General features: G+C 38.3%; 1 protein-coding gene across 1 annotated transcript in view; it reads left to right on the top strand.

The window, feature by feature from the left end:
• NBAS (NBAS subunit of NRZ tethering complex) overlaps positions 1 to 12,204 on the top strand; it is a 317,592-nt gene that overhangs the window by 150,857 nt on the left and 154,531 nt on the right. Inside the window, exons 29-31 of the mRNA XM_082744160.1 lie at positions 187 to 289; positions 4,363 to 4,592; positions 7,687 to 7,799. Of these exons, the coding sequence (XP_082600286.1) occupies positions 187 to 289; positions 4,363 to 4,592; positions 7,687 to 7,799 (446 nt within the window). The remainder of the gene's footprint in view (positions 1 to 186; positions 290 to 4,362; positions 4,593 to 7,686; positions 7,800 to 12,204) is intronic.

The following is a 12,204-nucleotide window of genomic DNA, read 5'->3' as shown; positions in this document are numbered from 1 at the left end:
TCAACTTTTCCTTCTGATTGACGTTTTTCCCTGGAAATTCAAATGAGATTATTCCTGTTGGTCATTTGGGAGCTGTTTTACCATATAGAATGGTGATACCAATTTTTTTTTAACCTTTGGCCAATTGAAGAGAGATTTCATGAAATCCTTTTTTTTCTCCTTTCCCCTCCTCCTGCCCCCAACCAGGCAACCTCCTGTCAGTGAGTCTCATTGGAGAACGTTGCTGCAAGACATGTTAACTATGCAGCAGAATGTTTACACCTGCCTGGATTCTGATGCTTGCTATGAGGTAAGTTCCTCGTTTTTAGTTTGGTAAGTTTGACTGTTACAGTGTGTTTCCTGGACACAGAGGTGGTGACCATGACCCTCACTCTTGAGTAATACCATTGAGTCATAGCCGTGAATCCAGCAGTGCTTTCTTGGTTGAGCACTCACGTATCTTACCTCCCGTCCCTCCGTCTTCGATCATTGCAACAGCGGTTATCCAGCGAGTTAATCCTCAGCTGGAAATGGACTCCTGGGCTCCTCTCACTTCCGTGATCTTGGTGGTCACTAATGCCTGTTTGATGTAGCTGGAAAAAGCCTTTCCAATCTGTCCTATCTCTGCTAACTTGCAGTTCCTCCTCCCTTGTCTCCCCGCTTCCATATTTCTAATCTACACTGATTCAGGGCATTCTTCTAAAACACTTTTTCATGACACTCCCCTTCTTAAAATTGGCTGCTTATTCCATGTCCGCATCAGAGAGTAGCTGTACTTCCTAGCGTGGCATAGAAGGCCGTGGCAGACGAGCTTCTGTGCCCGCTCCCCCCCGCGCCGCTCTCTACGCGTGCCACTCTGCACGGACAGGGGACGCCATGTTTCCCCCTGCTCCACTGCGCCCCCAGACCTGCCCTGACTCCGGCTTCATGTCCAGTGACTCCACCTGCCTTGTTCCCTGAGCCTGGATCTACTCCCCTTTCCTTTATCTGAAAATTGTTGGTAATTTTCAGGACTCACTTCACTAATTATGCCCTCCAGGATGGCTGCCTCTGTCCTTTCATGTAACCGTGTCTCTATTACAGTCTTTCTTTCAAATGCAGTAACTGGTTTCCATGTGTGGTTTTTCCCTTTGGTCAGGAGCCCGTAGGTAGGCATTATCATATTCATGTTCAGCCTCCTGTCCCCCCAGGGTCTATTGTCCTGTCTGGAACACAAAGGCTCCTTAAGAAATGGCTGCTGATTGACGTAGGAGTGTAACCCAGGGGGCTTTAATTAATGTTTTTGGAGGGTATGTATCTTACCACCAAATTACTCCTAGTTCTTGTAGAAAATGTGGAAAAATGATCCAACTAACCCATTGAATGTGATATAATTTAAAAGCAGGTTTTTGAGTTTTTCTCAATAAGCCAAACATGAAATCATTTAGGATCTTTTCTTGTGTTGCTCTGCTCTGACATCATAAAGTGTGACCCCTTGATAAAATGAGTTATACAAATAGGTCTCTATTTTGTGAAATTGGTTGGTATTTTTATTCATGGTGATTTTAACAAAAGAGTGCTAATATAGACTGTTGAGAAACGGTTTTATATTCGAACGTCAGGTTTTTAAATTCTTGAAGGAGTGTGAAGTTTACATTGATGATTATATTCTCAGACCATGTACGTAAAACTGCCAGTAGCTTCCCCTTTTGTGTCTAAAGTGAAACTTGAATTCCAATTCCAGGAGAAAATCTGTATTCACATGGGCTCCAAAGCCTAACCATCATTTATACGTCTGTAGTAGTGTTTTTAAGTTGGAACGGCATTGTTTTGCTATTTTCCTGTTTCTGTTTCTAATTGGAAATTGGCAATAAATATATTACACTTGAACTGGCTCATAACAACTTGACTTATTCTTTTTGTTATGTATTTTTAAAATATTTTATTTATTTATTTGAGATAGAATGAGAGAGCACAAGCACTGAGAGCCCCAGGTGGAGGGGAGAAGCAGACTCCCTGCTGAGCAGGGAGCCCAATACGGGGCTCCATCCCAGGACTTGGGCATCATGACCTGAGCCCAAGGCAGACACTCAGCTGACTGAGCCACTCCGGTGCCCCTGTTTTTGTTATATTTTATTATATTTTAACACCTTTTTATTAGCTTTGATATTTTAATGATTTCTGGTGGTTAGCCTCTCTCCTCTGAGAGAACATTTGAAAGCGCATTATAACAGCTTGAAATGGTTATAGAGGAAGGTAATATGGACTTGGCAAATTACATTTTTTTTTTAACTTACATTTTAAATATTACATTTTAAATATTATTTTAGTAGCTTTTAAATTATGCTATGTTGTTTCACTGACTTTCGGCTATTATATTAGAGGTTGCTTTCTTGGAAAATAATTTGAAAGCTCAATGGCACAATTTTGAGAAAGTTAAAGGTTCCATTACAGCATGTAGAGCAGAAATGTGTATTGTTCATTTTAGCAAAAACTTAAATTTTAGAGTGTGTGAATTGCATTTCTCAATCTTAGACATTAACTCTTTATGGCTTACTTGAATGAACCAAAGGAATAAATTGTCATATCTAAGTCATTTGGGTCACTTGGAGTAAGCCATTTTCACCTGTCAGATATAAATGATTAGGGTTGCTCATTAGTAATTTGCTTTCTGTCACAATAGGTATTTTGTATCAGATTCCTTATAGATGTTAGTAATTTTATCCTTGTCATAGTCATTTTAATAAAGTCCTGTCTAAAAATACTACCTTCCCTAGAAGCCTAGAAATAAGTGAAAATAAGGGGATCCTATGAAAATTGGGTAGTCTTAATCATAAGAAGATTCTTGATTCTCCATGAAATCTGCTTTTCATCTCTTGCTTCTATTTCTGTGCTATCCTCATCCAGCAGCTGATGGGGTGAACATTCTTGGAGAAATTCCTATACTAATTATATATTGACATTATTAGTGTAGATCTCTTTGTTTAAGACTTTTCTGGACTAGGTAATGAGTAAATATTCTCAGTTACACAATAAATTCTATGTTACTTGATGCTATTAGTTGCCTAGTAGAATACAATGATACTTGCATGAATACCTTAAATAGTTTTTGGTCTGCAGATTGGAAAAAAGTCAATGTTGTATTTATAGCATGACAGTTTAGTTTGTAAGACTAAATTCAGATGCTATAAGCAGTTATAAATTATCGTATTCAAAGATTTTCTTTAAAAAATTAAAATGTTATAGTTTAAGTGGAGTGGGCCCTATTGAATATGGAACCGTATGTCTAAGGAATCCTGTTTTTTTTAATCATTTTTTATTTTTTATTAACATGTAATATATTTTTAGCCCCATGGGTACAGGTCTGTGAATCGCCAGGTTTACACACTTCACAGCACTCACCGTAGCACATACCTTCCCCAATGTCGGTAACCCAACCACCCTCTCCCTACCCCCCTTCCCCCAGCAGCCCTCAGTTTGTTTTGTGAGATTAAGAGTCTTTTAAGGTTTGTCTCCCTCCTGATCCCATCTTGTTTCATTTATTCCTTTCCTACCCCTCAAATCCCCGATGTTGCCTCTCAACTTCCTCATATCAGGGAGATCATATGATAATTGTTTTTCTCTGATTGACTTATTTCGCTCAGCACAATACCCTCTAGTTCCATCCATGTCATCGCAAATGGCAAGATTTCATTTCTTTTGATGACTGCATAGTAAAGAATCCTGTTTTTAATGAGTATGAATTCCAGATATTTTACTTAAACATTCCTTATGATACATCAAGATACAATTGATCCTTGAACAACATGGGTGTTTGTTTTTTTGATGAGTACAGTATTAAATGAGTACAGTATTATATGTATTTTCTCTTCTTTATGATTTTAATATTTTCTCCAGCTTACCTTATTGTAAAAATAAGCAGAATATAGTAGATACAAAATACAAAATAATTCTGCTACAGAATATAGCAGATACAAAATACAAAATAATGTGTGAATTGGCTGTCCATATTATCAGTGAGGTTCGTGGTCAACAGTGGGCTATTAGTAGCTACGTTTTGGGAGAGTTCAAAGTTATAGGGGGATTTCTGACTGCATGGGAGTTCAGCACCCTAAGGCCCATGCTTTCAAGGATCAACTGTGTTAGGCTTCCAGTTGGTTTGTTCCATTAAGTTATTTCTTCTTTCTAAAAGACAATTTTGTTTTATTGAGGTGAAATTCACATAACATAAAATTAACCACTTAGCATGTGCTTCATTGTCATTTAGTGCATTCACAGTGTCATGCTACTGCTGCTTTTAGGATGGTTGTATTTTTAATTGATTTCATTGGATGTCAGAATCTTCATTTCATTGAGAACTGAATCTGCCCTCTTTAACTAATTAAAGTTTCTTCTTTCCCCCAGATATTTACAGAAAGTCTTTTGTGTTCCAGTCGCCTTGAAAATATCCACCTAGCTGGGCAGATGATGCACTGCAGCGCCTGTTCCATAAATCCACCCGCTAGTGTAGCCCATAAAGGGAAAACCCAGTACAGGGTCGGTTATGAAAGGAGTATTGACTTGGTCTTGGCTGCCAGCAGAGAGTACTTTAATTCTTCTACCAGCCTCACGGATAGCTGCATGGATCTGGCCAGGTGGAGTAATTCTGTATTCTTCCATGGGAGGGAGGGGACAAGTCAGAATACACAAACTCCATTGTTGGTTTTTATTCTTTCCTTTACAAAACACATTGCCACAAGTACAGATTGACTATACTGTATGGGGCACAGTTATTTATTGCTTGCATACAGAAAGATAATTACCTTATGAATATTCATCAACTTTCTCCTGACCGCTTTTCTCCAGCATGCCTTCCCAGTCTTTCTTGCCCATTATCGGTGAGATTGTACATTGCTTCTGTTAGAAAGGATTCACGCGCTAGCCTGCAAATTCAAGTTCTAGGAATTTGTAGCACATCGAGGCAGTGGCTGTCTGCTTTATATGACTTGTGCTCTGTTTAAGGTTGAAGGACCTAATTGGATGATAAAGCTCTGAAGTCCCTTCCTGGTGGAAATTTCTGGACTGTGGATTCAGTTTCTCTCTTGGCCTGTTGTACTGGAAATTTAGTGTCAATATTTTTATTATTGATTCTTTTTTTTTTTTTTTTAAGATTTATTATTTGAGAGAGTGTGTGAGCCTGTGTGTGGGGGGGAACGGGCAAAGGGAGAGAGAGAGAGAGAATCCTCAGGCAGACTCCCTCCTGAGCACAGAGCCCAATGTGGGGCTTGATCCCATGACCCTGAGACTGTGACCTGAGCTGAAACTAAGAGTTGGACGCTCAACTGACTGAGTCACCCTGGCACCCCTTTTTACTATTGATTCTTACGAGGACATTTGCCCTTTTCCTCTCTCACTTGTTTTAACCATGTTGTCAAGTTTTTGTATATATGATTTATCTTTCAAATTGTTATTCAAAATCTTTAAAGATTTTTATGTTTTCTTTAATAGTTTTTGTCTTGTGTGTTATCCTTTGAGAGACCTTTAATTTCTAAGACCATTATAATAATTTTTCATTTTTTTTTACTACTTTGATAGTTACATTTTCACCTTGAAATTTTAAGCCCATTTGGAATTTATTTTGATGTAGTGATTGTGTTGGCTACTTAGATTTATTTTTTTTCTATCAAATGACTAGCAGCTAAAAGCTTAAAGGAGACTTTTTTCCCCAGTGATATCTTAGCACAGAGAGAACCATGTTTTCTCAAACCATGTTATTGAACTTGACAGAGTTGTTAAAAATAGTAAATTTTTTTTCTTCTCTCCTAAGGGATTATATTTCTATTTCAGATGATGAAAATATCAAATAGAATAGCCTTTGAAACTGGGAGTTGTGTTTGACCTAAATCTTTTTGGCCGATGTTCTCACAGATCATTTTCAAATCTACATTTCCAGTATTTCCCTTTTTCTCCCACAAGGGCACATCTTAATTTGGAAAACATATTGTATGTGTATATAAGGTGACACCAGACTGATGATGATCTGTGAGCTAGATATATTTAAATGTTCACAGTTATGTTTAATACCAATATATTCTTACTGATTAAATTATTATGAACTAATTTTTTAAATTGAGGAAATAATACACCCTTAGGATAAAAATATTCAGCAATACAAAAAAGGTTATGTATTTACAATAATTCTTCTCGGTCCCATTCCCCTAACTTTACCCCTCAGCTATCTTTTTAAATCATTTTCCTATATATCCTTCCAGAATACTTTCTTCAATGTTACCTTCCTCTTTCTTAAATCACAAATGAGTGCTGGGGCGCCTGGGTGGCTCAGTGGGTTAAGCCGCTGCCTTCGGCTCAGGTCATGATCTCAGGGTCCTGGGATCGAGTCCCGCATCGGGCTCTCTGCTCAGCAGGGAGCCTGCTTCCTTCTCTCTCTCTGCCTGTCTCTCCGACTACTTGTGATTTCTCTCTGTCAAATAAATAAATAAAATCTTAAAAAAAAAAAATCACAAATGAGTGCTTACGACTTGTAAGTACCTTTCTGGATCTCCTTATTTTCACTTACAATCTATACTGATGGTTTTTTTCAAGAGGACATGTCAGATTGATCTATTCTTTTTGATGGTTGTAGAATATCCCTTCGTTCGACTTTTTTACAATTTATTTCATTCATGATAAAATTCATCCTGTTGTATTGTAAAAACACTGGTAGTGAGCATCCCTAATTATGGGTGCGCATGTGGGCGTGTGTGAGCCTATCTGTGGTAGAAATTGCCAGAACTGGGAACTTGTGGGTTTGAAGGTAGCACGGTAGTTTTTCCGTAGCTGCTGCATGTAGACTCGTCCCTTGTTCCATTTGAATCAGCAGTATGCGTTAGTGCTCATCTTGGCTCAGTTTTACAATTTTGCAAAGCAAGGTAGGCCTCCATCCATCGCTCGGTCCCACAGATGCATCCCAGGGCCCAGGGATCTTCAAGACAATTCAAGACTTTAGCACCATTAGCCTTTCCTGGCCCGATCTCTGCCTCTTTCTAGTCCTGTGTCCCAGCGTTTGCCACAGGCACCTTTCAGAAAGTAAGTTTATTTGTTAATGAAAAGATTTCTTAAGTGCACGTTGTCTGGATTTTTAAAAAACGTGCTTAAAATACCCCACAGGTGTCACAGATTCTTGGTTTAGCAAAGTCCCTCTTTCCTGTATTCATCTCAGCACTGCATTATAAACGGACTCTTCCTGTGATCAGAAAAATATCCTTTGTGCAGTGTCTCAGCTTATTCTTTTAACGGAGTTGAAGTTGTCACCAAACAAGATGTTTGTTTTTCTTAGAAGAATAACTGGAAATTATCTGAGTTCTGTCTCCCTTTTTAAATCCTTCCTGTATGATTATTACCTTCGGAGTCCGCAGTAAAAGGAGCGTTGAAGGCAGTTAATGTATTTTGCTTTGTAATGTGATACCGTTCCCTGCCCTCGGTACAACCCTGCACAGATCACTTCGCCTCTCTGAGCTTTGGTTTTGGCTTCCTTAGGAAGCGGGTGATGCTATTTGCCCATCACAGAGGCTTGCTATGAGGATTAAGTAAGATAACAGAAAGCGTCAAGCAGGATACCTGGAATGTAGGAGGTTTTTGATAAATATGTGTTGGATCTCATGCTGTTGAATACAGAAAGGCATCTTAGCCAAGCATCTCTTACTTTTTTTTTTTTTTTTTTTTGGTTAAAGCTGATCTTATTTCCCTTAGGTGCTGCTTACAGCTGATAACTGATAGACCAGCAGCCATTCAGGAGGAGCTAGATCTTATCCAAGCCCTTGGGTGTCTTGAAGAGTTTGGGGTAAAAATCCTGCCTTTGCAAGGTGAGTTTTCTATTTAATGTTGCATTATTAACTTAGTATTAACTTACTTTGCGTTGACTCACTAGCATAGTTCTTTTGTAGTTGTTTGAATTAAGGAGTACTTTTGGTCATTTAATCCATTAGCAATAGATCTGACCCTCTGCCCCATTTTTCAAAGGAAACCTTAAGTGGAAACTCAAAGAAGAAATATATCCAACATTTTATCATAAATTTATTTTGTAAGTTCTCAGTTCTATCATTAAAAGAAATAATGCCGGTCAATTTTTTTGGATAAAACCAAATGGGTATTGTGGATTAGAGTTTCGGATCTCCATCAGTTTTGATGTACAGTTTATTTCTGTATTTTGTTTCAGTTGCATAGATTTGGAAGTAGCTACACATGATCATAGATGATTTTTTATGCTTACTACGGAATATTCTTTAATTGTGTTGATACGATTTTATTCAAAGGAATGATAGAAAGTTCTTGTTTAGAGTTTAATTACTAGCGATATCTTAATGTTGCTCAAATTCTTCTACCTAAGTGCACACGTCTGTGTAGTACCACCCAAACAAGCATGCTGATATGCAGTTGTGTGTCATTATCTCCTTTGTGCTATGAGGACAGTGTGTGTCTCCCAGTGTCCTGAACCTTACCCGACAAGTGGGTAGTAGACTTCCTATTGCCTTGAACTCTGGACCTCAGTGCCCTAAGTGAAGCGGGTAGCATGGTTATCAGCAGTATGCTTGGTGCCTTCCATGTAATCTCTTTTCTTCACTCTTAACCCAGGAAATGTTTGGGCTTGGGAGTGGGGGAGGTGTAGCGAAGTTCTTTCTGTTTCTGGTTTTTGATAAATTTTCATGAGAATTGTCTCTCCTCTTCTTCCTCTTCCTCTTCCTCTGCCGTCCCCTCCTTCTCTTCTTCTTCTTCTTCTTTTTTTTAAACTCCTGGTAATTTTGGACAACAGGGTCCTGTTACAGGTTCTCGGTGTCTTTGTCATGTGTTTTGAGGGTTTTGAGTCAGATGGATCTTAGGAGATATAAGTCATTAGACACATTCTCACGTTTTCTTGTGGGTTTCCATTATAGTTCTACTAAAAATTAAAGCTCTGCTTGTCAGGTGAATTTATTAGACTTGAACGAGGTAGTATTTCTGTTACCTTGAATAGCATTAGAAATAATTTCCACATGATTATACATATCCTGTAGCATCTTAAGTAAGTATGGAGATTGTTAAATTACTGGAAAATTCTATTTTGTAGTATCATTCCTGTAACTTTTGAGCCCAAAGCTTTTAAAATTGTGGAAATAAATCAGTTACTAAAAATATTTTCGTTTTGTTCTCAAATGTGTTACATCATGAACTATCTCCCCTGAAACACATATTCAATCAAGAATTCAGTGGTGGGGGAGTCCAGAACACTATGAAGCTTGCCCTTCTTATATCTCTTCTAAGGCCAAGTCCTTATAGCTTTGACTCTGTGTATATGTGTGTATTTAGCTACTTATTTATTCCAGGTGGACTAATGTAATACCAAAAAACCTTTTCTTGCAGTCCCCCAAATGCTAAAGATTTAGTTCAATTGACTTGAAATAATAAACAAAACTTTAATTTTCTGTGGTGCCCAGTTAGCAGTATTTTTGCTGGCATTATTCGTACATCATCTGATGGGTTTGAAAATCTGCAACCAACCTGCTACCATGTGCTTACTTCTGAGAAATTTCCTGACTGAAGTGTGTGTTAAGAAAGACATTTGCTCTCATGTCTTGACAGCTTTCCAGCTTGATCTATTGATTTCCTATTTAAAATGAATGTCAGAAGACCTTCTAGATGGAAGATGGGATATTGCCTTTGTATCCTGTTTGTGTTTATGTTGCAGATACACTTGAGGTGTAAGCTGCTTTTGTACTTCTCGGGAATACTGGACAAAGTAACTTGATACTTGAACATTCATGGTCCGGGTATTTTTGTAGCACATATTGTTCATTTTGTCACTTTGCTTTGTTTTAAGGCCACCTTTGCTTACACTCCAGGAGTTGCTAGTAGTCACCAAGGGAGGGCTAGTTGTACTAGCTATATTATAATTAAGGAGTTAATAGAAAACAGGGAAAGAAATATGTAAAAATGGGTCCTTACGTTTGAGTCTCCTACAAAGTATTTGTGTGTGTGCACATGTGTGTGTTTTCCCCCATAATTTGGATGTTATGTTTTGTGTAAATTATTCTTACTGTTCACATGAGCAGATTTGAGATGTTTCAGTTGTCCGTCATGCTTTTTCTGTAGTAGGGTAAATCGTTTTTTAGTCGCCAAGCTTTGTGGGTAAAGCCAGCCTGGAGCCACTTAGTGCTGCATAACTGGACAGGTATCTGACCTTGCTTTCTGTGTAAGTTTCCTCATTTACAAAATGGGGATACTAAGAAGCACCTTCTAGAATTGCTCAGAAGGGCTAAGGCCACGTGTGCACAGTGCCTGGGACTTCGTAAGAGCTCTAGTCATCAACTGTCATTTTTGTTGCTTCTCATGGAGGTCCGCATTTCTAACTGGTGGTAGAATTAGAGTCTCTTACCTGCTTTCTCATTCTTTCTCTGTTCTCCTCTTTCCATTTGCTTTCCTTCCATTTTGAATTAGCTTCTTCCCCTATTCCAGAAATCGAAATGATGAAGGGAATAAGGTACATTCTTGACTTGGAAGGACTGACCCTGAAGGCAAGACAGAGTCACACTAGTGTCATGTACGAGTTTGAATTCTGATTCAGCCACTTTGAGCTGTGTGACCTGTGGCCATCGTCATGTTTTTGAGCTTCACCTTCCTCAGATGGAGGTAATCATAAAAGATTCTCTAGCTGGACCTGAAAGTTGTATCTGAAACACTGAGCATTTTTGCATGAGAGGATTCCATACTTCATAAGCATTTCTGTGACTAGGTCAGTAGCAGTAGTAATAGCAATAACTAACATTGATCGAGTGATTTTTGTGTTCTAAATATATTTATAGGTTTTTTTTTTTTTTAAGATTTTATTTATGTGTCAGAGAGCACAAGCAGGCAGAGTAGCAGGCAGAGGCAGAGAGAGAAGCAGGCTCCCTGCTGGACAAGGAGCCCAATAAGGGACTCGATCCCAGGACCCTGGGATCACGACCTGAGCCAAAGGCTGTGGCTTAACCCACTGAGCCACCCAGGCGTCCCTATTTGTAGGTTTTTATTAATTTTCAAAAATACCTTATGAAGTAGTGGCTATTATTGTTTTCAACTTCCAGATGATGAAATCAAAGTTCAGGGGGTTAAATAGCTTGCTTAGGATCACACAGACGTGGAGCTAGAATTCAAACCTGTGTTTGTAAATAGTAGACCATTCTCTACTGACGAAGTGGTTGTGAAACTAAGATTCAAGAAGGAAACTCAGGTGTTCTCACTCATCAGCTAAGTGACTTCTGGGTAGTGTCACCTGCACCTGCACAGTTCAGATTTTTACTTCAGCAGTGGCACACAGAACTGCCCAGGTTGCTTTGTCCCTTTGATGCCATTCACGAGTGACCGAATTTGGTATTTTGCGTCTGTGGTTTACTGGGCATGGTTCACTGTCTGTGTCTCGTAGAAGGTGTTGATGAGAGTGCAGGTGTGTAGCTCATCTGCTACACAGATTCTCCTTTATGCGTTTATGTGTGTGCATGTGTGTGCATTATAGTTTTTTTTTTTAAACACTGGATATATACTTATGACAACCGCAGGAAAATGAGAGACCTTCATACATGCATACATGTTTATCCCTATTATTGATTCCACTTGAAAAGGAATGTTAGGTGTCGAAGAAGACTCTTTCCTTCATAGAAATATAATAATATCTAAGGCTTGAATTTACCTAACTGAGAAATTACATTTTGAAATATAATTTAGCATGTCCTATGATAAGCAGTAAGAGAGAATTAGTATAGTGATTGTCCAGAGGCTCAAAAAATAGTAAATAAATAAATAAAGTAAAATGACCATTGAAAATGACAACTGCATTCTCTTAGAATCCCACTCTCCAAATTTACTTGATGTATTTGAAATATTAGTAGTTATGCAAGAATCAGACAAAAAAAACTTGGAACTTCAGAGAAAATGAGGATCCGCTGCTATGTATGGCTTTAGTTTTCTACTTTGATTTTATGGAGCTAGAAAAAGAATGGTGACAGTAAGGAAATCCACTTACCAGATTTATTAAAACTACAGTTTCTCTAAGAGTACCAGCTCATCAAGTACAGCTGTAAAAGCATCTATGAAAACCTTAGATTTTTTTACATATGTGGAGTGAGATCTGTGGTGGGTGTTGTTTTGAAATAAAATTAGAAACATGTAGAAAGTACCTTTCTCATAGTAATTGAATCTAGAATATTGAAGTAGTAATACACATTTCCTTAAAATACATATAAGGAGAAGACCCCAAAC

Source organism: Mustela nivalis (genome assembly GCF_964662115.1).
Source record: "Mustela nivalis genome assembly, chromosome: 8".
Lineage (NCBI taxonomy): Eukaryota > Metazoa > Chordata > Mammalia > Carnivora > Mustelidae > Mustela > Mustela nivalis.
The sequence above is the reverse complement of the archived record's forward strand: the minus strand, read 5'-3'. Positions and strand labels throughout refer to the sequence as shown.